General features: G+C 50.2%; 1 protein-coding gene across 3 annotated transcripts in view; it reads right to left on the bottom strand.

The window, feature by feature from the left end:
- The window catches only part of TMOD1 (tropomodulin 1), a 105,236-nt gene that overhangs the window by 65,474 nt on the left and 24,985 nt on the right, over nucleotides 1-14,777 (bottom strand). For all 3 annotated transcript variants that reach the window (XM_054031747.1, XM_054031746.1, XM_054031748.1), the window contains exon 3: nucleotides 1,697-1,853. In XM_054031747.1, the coding sequence (XP_053887722.1) occupies nucleotides 1,697-1,853 (157 nt within the window). The remainder of the gene's footprint in view (nucleotides 1-1,696; nucleotides 1,854-14,777) is intronic.

Here is a 14,777-nt window from a genome sequence, read left to right as displayed (position 1 = left end):
ACCACAGTGATGTTCCTGACGGAGGTTTGGTGTGGGAGTATTAACTGGTGCTCGGGCAGTCCAGGGCTGAACATGCCAAATGAAGGGCCTTCTGCCTCGTCCTTTGGGGGCTTATTCCACAGGCGAATAAATCCCATTGTGGAAACGTTTATCGTGATATTCCCTCTTTGTTTCATCCCACTGATCCTAGTTATAACCCCTCGGTTGCACCACAGCGTGTCGTTGCAGCCTTGTGCTTCCACCCTTTATGTATTTGCAGGCGGTTATCACGATCCCCTTTAGTGTTCCCTTAGCCAAGCTGCACGTAATAAGCTCATTTAATCTTCCCTCCCCAATACATTCCCATAGACCCAGAACCAGTCTGTTGTTTTGTTGAACTCTCTCCAATTTGTGAGGATCCCCCTGGAGACACGGCACCTGGAACTGGGTACTTTATTCCACGTGCCGTCACCCCAGAGGCCAGCAGACAGAGGCCAACGTTCTCCTAAACAGGCACCTACAGTTAGGCTTCTAAACCCATATCCCGTCCTCTCAGAATGAATCATTATGGGCATCTGTTTCTCTGCCAGCAAGGCCCTCACCTACGGAGTCCTGCAAGACTCAATTGTGTTCCTGAAGCCATTGGGACAGCTCATCAGCTGTCAATACAGGCCCATGTGCCAACAGTACGCAGATGACAGCCAGGTCCAGGTCTCCTTCCCAACAAGTGTAAAGACGCCATTCCTCGGCTCGCTCTGTGCCTAGCGCCAATGGGTGGCTGGCTGGAGCCAAGCCCAAGCAACACTCAGGACGCTGACAGGAAGAGGGAAGAGCTTTGAGGACCTTGATACGTGGTAGAGGAAGAACTGGCAGGACTTGGACAGTCTAGAGGTGGAGGAAGGAAAAGCTGATCCCCACATCAAGGGCTCGGGGATGGGGAAATTGGTGGCATTTTCACCAGTGGCATTGGACGGGGGAAACAGAAGGCTCAATAGGAAAAATAAGGAGTGCCGTTTTAGCCATATTGTGCTAAGCTGCAGGTTCGGTGTTTGGGGGAGATGACAGAGCGAGAGCCTAGCATGTGGGACTGGTGAACCGGGGTCAAGAGTGGAGGGGAACATCTCCGAGGCATCAGCACAGAGACTGCTCGAAACTATACAAGTGGGGTCGACCAGCCAGGGACAGGGCACATTGGGGACGAGGCCCCAGAACTGCACAAGTCCCACAGATAGTGGGAGAAGGGAAGAGGACCCACCAAGGAATCAGTCAGGGTAGGAGGAGCGAAGAGCAGTCATGCGAGCTGAGGGAGAACAAGGAAGGAGTGAGCAATGCTCTCAAACAGGAGTCAGGGAGGGTAGAGCTGTAATTTTCCTGTGTGTGCTGCAATCTCTCACCCACACACAACTGCTTCTAAGAGCCTTGGCTTGGTCTACGTGACCAAATCTGGCTCCGGGTGCCAGTCTGGCATCTGCCTCTGCCACCAGCTGGTGTTGAGAACAGCTGTCGCGCCAGTGGGATCAGCACCAGCAGCTTGGAGGCTGCTGCACTGTACATCCAGATCTCAACCCCAGCCGTTTCCGTCGTGTACATGGGTCACGCTCGTCCTCCTCTGGACTGACTCACGCCACACAGCAGCCCGTACCCGAAGATCTCTGTGTGACCCCAGGATCCTCTGCACTACAGCATGTGTTACAACCAAAGCCACATGCAGCCATACCTTTCTTTTCCCCTGTGAAAGGGACCAGGTCTTCTCGATCTTTCATATCTTTCGCCTGCTTTTCTAGGTGGTCCAGAAGCTCGTCCCTTTTGAATGGGCCAGTCGGTGTCTTTTTGGTCTGGTCCCTCTGTCTGAGTCCCACAGGCAGCAGGTCATTCTGGATTAAAAGAGCAGGACACCAAGATTAGCTATTCAGATTAAAACAAACGACTCCATCATCTTTTCTCTCTCTTTTATTGAATTGTTTTCTTTGTGCACATCAGCCGACTTGTCTTGCAAATGGGAAAATGAATTCATTGTTGAACTCCACAATTGTATAGTTCCAACACAATTTATGTACATTTATCCTCTTGGCTCTCTGCCAGAGCACCCAGTCGCTGAACTTGGACTTGCTATTGCTACTGAGTGCAGACCAGAAGTTCTCTCTCCCCCCTCCCTTTAGGTTATAATGGTCTTTTCCTTGTCCTCTGCTCCCAGTTTACTACCTCGATCTATTTATCCATCAAGGGCCAAATCCTGCTCTCACTTGACTCATGCGAGGAAAGCAAGCAAGCTTTGATCCCCCCCTATCCTCGTGTGTCAGTTCCTTGCTCAGCCTGAGGAGTGAAGAGAACAGGACAACACCAGAAGGAACCTGCTGCTCAGAGGGAGTTAAGGGGAACAGTACGGCGATCTGGAGCCCATGTAGGCTGGGGCTTGCATCTATCAGAGGCCTATTTCTGAGCCAAGTTGGCTTGGCCCAGAAAATGTGCAAATTTGGGGTTTGACACATTTCCAGTTTGAAAACAGCCACGTCGGTGAATTACATGGAACAACAGAAAAAGAGCATCAGGAATATAAAATCACCTGAAAGGAAATGACATGACAAATGTACAATGAGGTTTCACACACATTTTCCCTCCCCAATGTTTTGCATAGCTCTGAGAGAGAGCCAGTTACCTGCAAAGCTTTGTGGGGAAGGTCATTTTAGAAATATTGTGTCTATTATCTTACTGCAGAATAAAAATGTTATAGACCTTATGCCTTTTTAATAGTAACTACATAGTATGCAGCCATTGTAGCCGTGGGGGGGTACGCAGCAAAGGCCTGACATAGCAACGCACTTAAGCACATGCTTACATTTAAGCATAGGATAATCCCGTTGAAGTCAACAGGATTACTGCCTGCTTGAAATGAAACACGCACTTGAGTGCTTTGTTGGAACAGGGCTAAAATTTACATATTATGAAGTCTCATGACCTGGGAGCAAGAAGTTGCTTTTCCCAATGTCTGCCTAATAAATGAAATCATTAGTTGCTAATTGATTCAAAATACAAAAAGCTACAAACCAGGCAGATTCAGTCACCACTAGCTGACCATGCAGAGAACCATGCTGAACTGCAACGCACTAATCTGAATGCTTTGGAATAGCTCTGCCCTTGGCTTTCTCAGGCCTGATACCCTGAGAGGTCACGACCCATATACTTTACCTTAGCTGCTCCACACTGTGTCTTTGAGTGATGTTTTCTTTGATCATTAGCTTTCCCAGGACACTCTGGCTCAGCCTCGTTGGGGAAGCAATAAGTATAATCCAGGAAGATCACTGAATGTCTGATTATTCTTTGTCTGTATCGTGTCACTGGCACTTTTAATCCCCAGGGTAATCTGCACAACCCACTGCTTTCCCATGGGATATTACAGGGAGAGTCCTCCTCCCACTGCACTTGGCGTCACCCACCCTAGTATTGGAATAATCTGTTTGCCTGCCAGCTGGCTCTGTGCAGGTCTTAGTATGGGTATAAAATACTGTCCCCGCTAGATGGCTTCATTTAACTCCTTTGCACCCAACCACCCCATCATTTGCACATGTGGGACTTCTCTAGATTCTAGTGGCAGCTCTGACATGCAACTGCTGGGACGGTCAGCATGGCTCCCCAGAAAACAAGAAGTCTGGCTAATGAAAACTGTCAAGGTTTCAATGTGTGTTTCCATTCCAATGTGTAATGAAAACAAGACCTTTTTGAAATGTTTTGCAAAAAGCGCAAGAGAGACACCCTTTTCCCCAGAGCAGCTAGTAGCCGATGGTGAGGGCACTCACATGGGGTGTCGGTACCCCAGCCACTAGGTTCTATAGTCTCTCTCTCTCTGGCCCAATGAGTACTTAATTATGTCTACAAAGTGGAGACGCTCCAACAGGAGACATTGATAGATGCCAAGGCCAGAAAGTCTGACGAAGTGGGCATTCACCCACGAAAGCTTATGCTCCAATACATCTGTTAGTCTTAAAGGTGCCACAGGACTCTCTGTTCCCAAGGCCAGTAAGGACTATTGTGATCATCTAGCCTGACCTCCTGTGTAACATAGGCTAGGGAACTGCCCCCAAATAATTCCTTGAGCAAATCTGTCAGAAAAAACACCCTATCCTGCTTTAAAAACAGCTGGTGATGGAGATTCCACCACAGTCCTTGGTAAATTTAGGATTACCATATTTGAACTTTAAAAAAAAAAGAGGACACTCCGGGGGGGGTAGCCCCACCCCCTAGCCACTCCCTCCCACTTCCCGCCCCCTACAGAACCCCCAACTCATCCAACCCCCCCTGCTTCTTGTCCCCTGATCACTCCCTCCCAGGACCACTGCCCCTAACCATCCCCGGGACCCCACCCCCATCTAAGCCTCCCTTGTCCTTATCCCCGACTGCCCCCTCCTGAGACACCCCCCCACCCTAACTGCCCTCCTAGGACCCCACTCCCTACCTGTCCCCTGATTGTTCTGACTCCTATCCACACCCCTGCCCCTGCCAGATCCCCGGGACTCCCACGCCTATCCAACCGCTGCCTGTCCCCTGACTGAACCCCCCACAGAACACCCGACCCATCCAACCCCCCCTGCTCCCTGACTGCCCCAATCCCTCTCCACACCCCTGCGCCCTGACAGCCCCCCCATAACTCCCAACTCATCGAAACCTCTCCCTGGTCCCTGACTGCCCCCCGGGACTCCCCTTATCACCATGCCGCCAAACAAACAACCCCTCCCCAACAGAGTGCTGAGGCAGGGGGAGAGGGGAGCGGGGGAGGGGCTCTGGCTGCTGGAGGCCAATGGGAGCGACTCAATCGGGCCCAGCCACCCTATCAGCCGTGCCACTCTCTGCATGGAGGGGAGGGGGGAGAAATCCCGGACCTTTCTATCTTATTACCAGTTGGCTATTTAAAGACGAAAAAGCCAGACATGTCTGGGGAAATAGGGACGGATGGTAACCCTAGTAAAGTGTTCCAGTGATTGAGAGCCCTCATTGTTAAAATGTAGTCCTCATTTCCCATTGTATCGGGGTGATCACCCCGCTCCGGCCCTAGAAGGGTAAAAGCAGCCCTGGAGAGGGCTGTAGCAGGGTAAGAGAGATTAATAACGGCTGGGGAAGCTGAGTGGGTCGCTGACCACAGCTGTGGCTGGATTAATGCGAGCCCAGCTGGTCCTTATAACAGGGCTGGGGCCAGAAGCCAAGAGACACTCTCTCTCTCGCCTTTGGAGAGGGAGGCACCTGGCTACCTGGGAAGCTGAGAAGGGTATCTAGGGTAGAGCAGTGCTGGGGAAGGGCAGAGGGAGCTGGGAAACTCCAGCCTAGCAAAGCCCCAGGCTGCAGGCTGAAGTAAGGGCCCACTACAGGATACTAGGGCTGCAGAGGAGCAGCCCAGATATAGGCCAGAGGCAGCAGGTCCAAACCCCCCTTGCTGATGATGAGTGGCAATTATACTGCAGTCCGCCCCAGTGACTGGGGGCTAGACGGTGACCCAGTGACTGGGGGCTACACGGTGACTGGCAGTAGCCAAAGACTGAGGCGAGGTGAGGATAGGGGGTTGAGGGTTCCCTGGGGAGGGGAGACCCAGTGAGACTGCAGGGTACTGCAGGGGCAGAAGCCCTGATGTAAAGGGGCACCAGGGTCCAGGAGGGACACGGGGGCCAGCGGCAGGCGAGACACCGGCCTGCAGAGGGCGCTCCGGGCTGGAAGACGACCAGCAGGAGGCGCCGCGCCAGTGAGTTGTCACCCCACCACACCCATCTAAATGTGTCTGGCTTCAACTTCCACCCATTGGATTGTGATATACCTTGGCCTGCTAGATTGAAGAGCCAAATTAAATATTTGTTCCCCATGTAGGTACTTATAGACTGTAATCAAGTCACCTCTTAGCCTTCTCTTTGTTAAGCTAAATAGATTGAACTCCTTGAATCTATCACTATGGGTATGTCCATATGGCTATTATCTTTGGAAAATCATGGGAGATGGGAGAGATTCCAGAGACTGGAAAAGGGCAAATATAGTGCCCATCTATAAAATGGGAAATGAAAACAACCCAGGAAACTACAGACCAGTTAGTTTAACTTCTGTGCCAGGGAAGATAGTGGAGCAAGTAATTAAGGAAATCATCTGCAAACACTTGGAAGGTGGTAAAGTGACAGGGAATAGCCAGCATGGACTTGTAAAGAACAAATCGTGTCAAACCAATCTGATAGCTTTCTTTGATAGGATAACGAGTCTTGTGGATAAGGGAGAAGCTGTGGATGTGGTATACCTAGACTTTAGTAAGGCATTTGATACGGTCTTGCATGATATTCTTATCGATAAACTAGGCAAATACAATTTAGATGGGGCTACTATAAGGTGGGTGCATAATTGGCTGGATAACCGTACTCAGAGAGTTGTTATTAATGGTTCCCAATCCTGCTAGAAAGGCATAACGAGTGGGGTTCCGCAGGGGTCTGTTTTGGGACCGGCTCTGTTCAATATCTTCATTAATGACTTAGCTATTGGCATAGAAAGTACGCTTATTAAGTTTGCAGATGATACCAAACTGGAAGGGATTGCAACTGCTTTGGAGGACAGGGTCATAATTCAAAATGATCTGGACAAATTGGAGAAATGGTCTGAGGTAAACAGGATGAAGTTTAACAAAGACAAATGCAAAGTGCTCCACTTAGGAAGGAACAATCAGTTTCACACATACAGAATGGAAAGAGACTGTCTAGGAAGGAGTACGGCAGAAAGGGATCTAGGGATTATAGTGGACCACAAGCTAAATATGAGTCAACAGTGTGATGCTGTTGCAAAAAAAAGCAAACATGATTATGGGAGGTATTAATAGGTGTGTTGTGAGCAAGACACAAGAAGTCATTCTTCTGTTCTACTCTGCGCTGGTTAGGCCTCAACTGGAGTATTGTGTCCAGTTCTGGGCACCGCATTTCAAGAAAGATGTGGAGAAATTGGAGAGGGTCCAGAGAAGAGCAACAAGAATAATTAAAGGTCTTGAGAACATGACCTATGAAGGAAGGCTGAAAGAATTGGGTTTGTTTAGTTTGGAAAAGAGAACACTGAGAGGGGACATGATAGCAGTTTTCGGGTATCTAAAAGGGTGTCATAAGGAGGAGGGAGAAAACTTGTTCACCTTACTAAGGATAGAACAAGAAGCAATGGGCTTAAACTGCAGCAAGGGAGGTTTAGGTTGGACATTAGGAAAAAGTTCCTAACTGTCAGGGTGATTAAACACTGGAATAAATTGCCTAGGGAGATTGTGGAATCTCCATCTCTGGAGATATTTAAGAGCAGGTTAGAAAAATGTCTATCAGGGATGGTCTAGACCAGGGATAGGCAACCTTTCAGAAGTGGTGTGCCGAGTCTTCATTTATTCACTTTAATTTAAGGTTTCGTGTGCTGGTAATACACGTTTATGTTTTTAGAAGGTCTCTCTCTATAAGTCTATATCGGGGTCGGCAACGTTTGGCACGCGGCTCAACAGGGTAAGCACCCTGGCGGGCCGGGCCAGTTTATTTACCTGCTGACGCGGCAGGTTTGGCCGATCGCAGCCCCCACTGGCTGTGGTTCGCCATCCCGGGCCAATGGGGGCGGCAGGAAGCCGCGGCCAACACATCGCTCGCCTGCACCGCTTCTCGCCACCCCCATTGGCCCGGGACAGCGAACCGCGGCCAGTGGGGGCCGCGATCGGCTGAACCTGCTGCGTCAGCAGGTAAATAAACTGGCCCGGCCCGCTAGGGTGCTTACCCTGGCGAGCCGCGTGCCAAATGTTGCTGACCCCTGGTCTATATTATATAACTAAACTATTGTTGTATGTAAAGTAAACAAGGTTTTCAAAATGTTTAAGAAGCTTCCTTTAAAATTAAATTAAAATGCTGATCTTACGCCGCCAGCCTGCTCAGCCCACTTCCAGCCTGGGGTTCTGTTCACCTAGGCCTGCAGCGGGCTGAGCAGGGCGACTCGAGGTCAGGGCAGCGGACTGGGTGTGGGGGGAGGATCAGGACAGAGGGCTGGAGGGTGTGTGGGGGGTGCAGGGCAGAAGGCTGGGTGTTGGGGGGAGGTCAAGGCAGAGGGCTGGGGTGTGTGGGGGGAGGATCAGGGCAGAGGGCTGGTGTGTGTGTGGAGGTGCAGAGCACAAGGCTGGGTGTGGGGGGAGGTCAGGGCAGAGGGCTGGAGGGTGTGTGGGGGGTGCAGGGCAGAAGGCTGGGTGTTGGGGGGAGGTCAAGGCAGAGGGCTGGGGTGTGTGGGGGGAGGATCAGGGCAGAGGGCTGGGATGTGTGTGGAGGTGCAAGGCACAAGGCTGGGTGTGGGGAGAGGTGCAGGGCACAAGGCTGGAGGGTGTGTGGGGGGTGCAGGGCAGAAGGCTGAGCGTGTGTGTGGGGAGGATCAGGGCAGAGGGCTGGGGTGTGTGGAGGTGCAGGGCAGAAGGCTGGGTGTTGGGGGGAGGTCAGGGCAGAGGGCTGGGGTGTGTGGAGGTGCAGGGCAGAAGGCTGGGTGTTGGGGGAGGTCAGGGCAGAGGGCTGGGGGCTGTGGGGGTGCAGGGCAGAAGGCTGGGTGTTGGGGGGAGGTCAGGGCAGAGGGCTGGAGGGTGTGTGGGAGGTGCAGGGTGTCTGTTACAGCTTTCCCCCTATTCCATTTTGTTTCTTACAGCTGTCCTCTTACTCCATTTTTTTTTGTTCTCCTCCTGTGGCCGACCCTCCCTGGCTGTTAAGTTGTTTACCAGGGCCACTGCCCTTCTCAAAGGGAGGGCCCTTTAAGTTGTTTACCAAGAGCCATTGCCCTTCTCAAAGGGATGGCCACTTGTGCTGTTGCTAAGTGGGACCACTGCCCTGTTCAAAGAGTTGGTCCTGTTATCACCTTGTTAAACCTGGGCTCGGTGTAGGGTAGGCAATGTCCAGAGCTGCAAGACCTAATGTGTTTTTGAGATCCTGGGCATGAGTCATAGGCCTCATGTGCTTTTGAATCCTGAGGTGTGAACTCATGCCTATGGTCCAGGACTCTGCCCAGGCACGTCTCTATGCTCACCTGCAGTTTTCCCCTGTATCTCCTCCCCTGTGACAGAAGGATTACTGGCGGGGAAACTGCCTGAGATTGCCTTTAAGAAGAGGCATTTTTGAAACAAACATCAGAAAGGTTCCTGCATTGCTACCTGGTCTGATCAGCCAGGGGTTCTGGGGAGTCCTTTCTCTGCTCTTGTTTTATTTTTGAGCGTACCCCCGTTTTTAACCCCCACCCCACCCCACCCCACGAAGAACAAATTGCTGCCTGAGAGACCTCCTGATTATCAAGACCGTACCAAGCCCTCCTTGCTTCTTCTGATGTTGTTGCTGCTTCTGCCTTTGCTGCTGCCTTGGGGACTGGTAAGAATCCCTCTGTGAAACTTTCTATACTTTTATTACTTTAGCTGCTGGCTCTGTTTCCCCAGCACACAGACTCAAGCTAAACCTTGGTCTGTGTCTTAAAACCTCTCTTAAACTCCTTGGTCTGTATCTGTAATCTGTTTCTTGCTTTGCAGCGCCTTTGCTGCTAGAAATAAGCCTGTGCCTTCCTGGACTGTATCCTGGGCTGCCAGCTTGCAGCCACCCCCCCCCCCCCGGCTTGCAGCCACCACTAGTTAAATCCCCCTCCCCCCTGGGAGCTGTATCCTGGGCACACACCACTCTGCCCTCTGGAACTACCCCTAGTATAAGGTGCACCCATTAGGTTAGATTTTGTCCTTTAGTCTAGATAAGTTGTAATTTCATTTTGCATAATTGTAGTTAAGTTAGATTTAGAAAATTGCTTGCATTGTACCCTGTAAGTTAGGCTTAAAGAATTGTTGCATTGTGTTTTGTTACTTGCTAATTTGTGTAGTTTTGGTTAAGTTAAATCATAGATAAGATTTTGCTGTGTTTTGTATAATTGTCTCTCTGCTGTTTAAACTTGCAGCCTGTCTGTTCTGTGTCTCCCTGAGTTTAAATCTCCCTCCAGCACGTGCTCCTCTTCCCCCATCCCCCAACCTCACTTCTCTACCACTTTCTTTCTCTCTCTCTCCCTCTCTGCTGTTTAAACTTACAGCCTGTCTGCTCTCTTTCTAGCATAAAACCCCATTGGTTACCCCTTTTCTCTCTAACACACCTCACATTTTACATTTACACCACTGTGACACATTTTTACCTAAAGTTGTTGGTTATTTAACCCATTTTACCCATACTGTTAGTTGGTTATATGCTGCTGTGACACACTCTTTACATAGAAATTGTTAGCTACCTGTTACATTTATACTTCAGTGTTAATTGGTTACCAACTGTATTGTACCCCACTGTATTGTACCCCACTATTGAAACCCCCTATCCCATTTACTAGAAGAACCCCCCCCCCATCATTGTCTATTGTAAACACCCTATACACCCCATCCCATCGTATTTCATTGTTAAATTCCCACCACTTCCTTTTTCCTTTAATAAAGAAATTAATTGGCACCCCACCTGTGTGGTAATTGCTCTCCAAGATCCCATATACCTGCTGGCAGGGACACAGGGCAGAAGGCTGGGTGTTGGGGGGAGGTCAGGGCAGAGGGCTGGAGGGTGTGTGGGAGGTGCAGGGCAGAAGGCTGGGTGTTGGGGGCAGGTCAGGGCAGAGGGCTGGGAGGTGGGGGTGCAGGGTAGAAGGCTGGGTGTTGGGGGGAGGTCTGGGCAGAGGGCTGGGGGTGCAGGGCAGAAGGCTGGGTGTTGGGGGAAGGTCAGGGCAGAGGGCTGGGGGGGTAGGGGTGCAGGGCAGAAGGCTGGGTGTGTATGTGGGGAGGTCAGGGCAGAGGGATGGGTGTGTGTATGAAAGGAGACTGGAGGAGCTCGGGTTGTTTAGTCTGACAAAACGAAGGCTGAGGGGGGATATGATTGCTCTCTTTAAATATATCAGAGGGATAAATACAAGGGAGGGAGAGGAATTGTTCCAGCTTAGTACTAATGTGGACACGAGAATGAATGGATATAAACTGGCCGTGGGGAAGTTTAGGCTTGAAATTAGACGAAGGTTTCTGACCATCAGAGGGGTGAAATATTGGAACGGCCTTCCGAGGGAAACGGTGGGGGCGAGGGACCTGTCTAACTTAATCTTAAAACCAGACAAGTTTATGGAGGGAATGGTTTAATGGTAAAACATATTAGCTGAGGAATACCGAGCAATGGTAGGTAAATAGTATAATGGCTAACAAGGGTCAGGCTGGAGACTCTTGCCTACATGCTCGGGGTCTTACTGATCGCCATATTTGGGGTCTGGAAGGAATTTTCCTCCAGGGTAGATTGGCTGAGGCCCTGGAGGTTTTTCGCCTTCCTCCGCAGCATGGGGCAGGGATCACTAGCAGGAGGGTTCTCTGCCAATTGAAGTCACTAAAACACAGGATTGGGGACTTCATCAGCAGAGTCAAGGAAAGGGTAGGGACAGTTTTGTGGCCTGCAGCATGCAGATGATCATAATGGTCCCTTCTGACCTTAAAGTCTATGAGTCTATGAGTGTTGGGGTGGGGAGGTGCAGGGCAGAAGGCTGGGTGTGGGGGGGGGGGTTCAGGGCAGAGGGCTAGGGTGTGTGTGGAGGTGCAGGGCAGAAGGCTTGGGGGTGTGGGGGGGGTTCAGGGCAGAAGGCTGGGTGTGGGGGGGGTTCAGGGCAGAGGGCTGGGTGTGTGGGGGGGTCAGGGTAGAGGGCTAGGGTGTGTGTGGAGGTGCAGGGCAGAGGGCTGGGTGTGGGGGGAGGTGCAGGGCAGAGGGCTGGGTGTGTGTGGGGGGGTTCAGGGCAGAGGGCTGGGTGTGGGGGGAGGTGCAGGGCAGAGGGCTTGGGGGTGTGGGGGGAGGTGCAGGGCAGAAGGCTGGGTGTGGGGGGGGTTCAGGGCAGAGGGCTAGGGTGTGTGTGGGGGTGCAGGGCAGAGGGCTGGGTGTGTGTGGAGGTGCAGGGCAGAGGGCTGGGGTGCTCCACTCGTGGGGGTGCTCCCAGCCCCCTGCCCTGAGCGGCTGATGGCAGGGGGCTGGAAGGGATATGCCCTGTTCCACTCCCTTCCCCAAGGCCCGTCCCTATCTCTCTCTGCCTGCTCTACGGAGCTGTGTGCACGCTGCCGCTCGGCTGTGCTCCGCTCCCCCTCCCTCTCTCAAGGGCCATTGCTGGCAGGGAGGGGAAGGAGGAGGAGGAGGGGTCAGAATGCACCACGTTGTGGGAAGAAATGGAGGGGGAGCGTGGCTGCCGCAGGACCAAGCTTCTGCCTCCTGCCCCCGCAGGGGAGAGCGGTGGGGGGGGGCTGAGTGGGGGGGGAGCCAGGATCCCCCCCACCGCTCTCCCCTGCGGGGGCAGGAGGCAGAAGCTTGGTCCTGCAGCAGCCAAACTTCCCTCCTCCCCCTTCTTCCCCCAGCATGGCACTTTCCGGCCCCTCCACTCCTCCTCCTCCTCTCACCGGGCAGGCAGCGTGCCACTCAGAATTGGCTCGTGTGCCGTAGGTTGCCAACCCCTGGTCTAGACAGTATTTGGTCCTGCCATGAGGGCAGGGGATTGGACTCTATGATCTCTCGAGGTCCCTTCCAGTCCTAGAATCTATAAGAAAACCCCATAGCACTGAGACTCAGAGCCGGGTCAAATGATGCAGGCTTGTGGGGTTCAGGTTGTGGGACTAAAAACAGCAGTGGAGACATCCCCACTCAGGCTGGACCCCGGTTCTGAAACCCAGGGACGGGGGAGGGCCTCAGAGCCAGGCTCCAGCACAAGTTGGAGCATATGCACTGCTATTTTCTGCAGCCTTAGCTCAAGTCAATTGACTCTGGCTCTGTGACTTGGTGCCCTGACATTTTCTTTGCAGTGTAGACATACCCGACAAAGCAGGTTTTGGAATCATTCTCGTGGCTCTTCTCTGAACCCTCTCCAATTTATCAACATCCCTCTTGAATTGTGAGCACCAGAACTGGACACAGCATTAATGCACCAATGCCAAATAGAGATAAAATAACCTCTCTACTCCCACTTGAGAGTCCCCTGTTTATGCATCTCAGGATCTCACTAGCCCTTTTGGCCACAACGTCGTACTGGCAGCTCATGTTCACCTGATTATCCATCACCACAACCCCAAAATCTTTTTCAGAATCACTGCTTTCCAGGACACTCTCCCCAGCCTGTCAGTACGGCCTGCACTCTTTGTTCCTGGAGGTATCCAGTGACATGTAGCCAGGTTAAAACACATCTCGTTAGTTTGTGTGAAGCTTGCCAAGCAATTGAGAACGCTCTATAGTGGTGACCTGCCCTCTTCATTATTTATCACTCTCCAATTCTGGGTTTATATGAAAACTTTATGATGATTTTATGTTTTCTTCCCGGTCATTCATAACAATGTTAAATAGCGGAGGGCCAAGAACAGACCCCTGTTGAATCCCAATAGAAACTCACCAGTTCGATGATGATTCTCTGCTCACAATGACATTTTGAGACCAATCAGTTAAACAGCCTTTTAATCCATTTAATGTGTGCCATGTTAAATGTATTTCTTTCCATTTTTTTAATCAAAATGTCATCTGGTACTAAGACAAATACCTTACAGAAGTTTAAGTATATTGCATCAACACCGTTACCTTTATCAACCGAAGTGTAATCTGATCAAAAAAGGTAACAAGTTAGTTTCACAGGATCTATTTTCCATAAACCCATGTTGATTGGCATTAATCATATTACCCTCATTTTGATTCTTTATTAATCAAGTCCTGTATCAGCTACTCCATTTTCTAGCCTGGGATTGATGTCATACTGGCAGGCTCATCTCATTTACCGTTTTTAAATATTGGCACAGCATTAACTTTCTTCCAGTCTTCTGGAACTTCCACAGTTCCACAAAACTTATTGAAAAATCAACATTAACAGTCCAGTGAGCTCCTCAGCCAGCTCTTTTAAAATTGTTGGATCTGAGTTATCTAGACCTGCTGATTTAAAAATGTCTAACTTTAGCAGTTGTTGATTAACATCCTCCTAAGATACTAGTGGAATGAAGAGAGTGCTATCATATGATATGACTTCACCTGCTTCTTCCCCAGAAATACAGAATAGAAATACATATTAAATATGTCTGCCTTTTCTGCATTATTATTGATTATTCTACCATTTTCATCTAGTAATGGACAAAAATGCACAAGAGCAAACTATCCCACTGTGTAGAAAAGATAGGAAATGTGGCAAGAGACCACCCTGGCTTAACCAGGAGATCTTCAATGATCTAAAACTCAAAAAAGAGTCCTACAAAAAGTGGAAACTTGGTCAAATTACAAAGGATAAACAAATAACACAAGTATGTAGGGACAAAATTAGAAAAGCCAATGCACAAAACGAGATCAAACTAGCTAGGGACATAAAAGGAAACATTCTACAAATACATTAGAAGCAAGAGGAAGACCAAGGACAGAGTAGGCCTGTTACTCAATGAGGGGGGAAAAGGACAATAACAGAAAATGTGGAAATGGCAGAGGTGCTTAATGACTTCTTTGTTTTGGTTTTCACCAAGAAGGTTGGTGGCGATTGGACGCCTAACATAGTGAATGCCAGTGAAAATGAGGTAGGATCAGAGTCTAAAATAGGGAAAGAACAAGTCAAAAATTACTTAGACAAGTTAGATGTCTTCAAATCACCAGGGCCTGATGAAATGCATCCTAGAATAGTCAAGAAGTTGACTGAGGCGATATCTGAGCCATTAGCAATTATCTTTGAAAAGTCATGGAAAACGGGAGACATTCCAGAAGACTGGAAAAGGGCAAATCTAGTGCCCATCTATAAAAAGGGAAATAAGGACAACCCAGGGAATTACA

Source organism: Malaclemys terrapin, chromosome 6 (assembly GCF_027887155.1).
Source record: "Malaclemys terrapin pileata isolate rMalTer1 chromosome 6, rMalTer1.hap1, whole genome shotgun sequence".
Classification (NCBI taxonomy): Eukaryota; Metazoa; Chordata; order Testudines; family Emydidae; genus Malaclemys; species Malaclemys terrapin.
The sequence above is the reverse complement of the archived record's forward strand: the minus strand, read 5'-3'. Positions and strand labels throughout refer to the sequence as shown.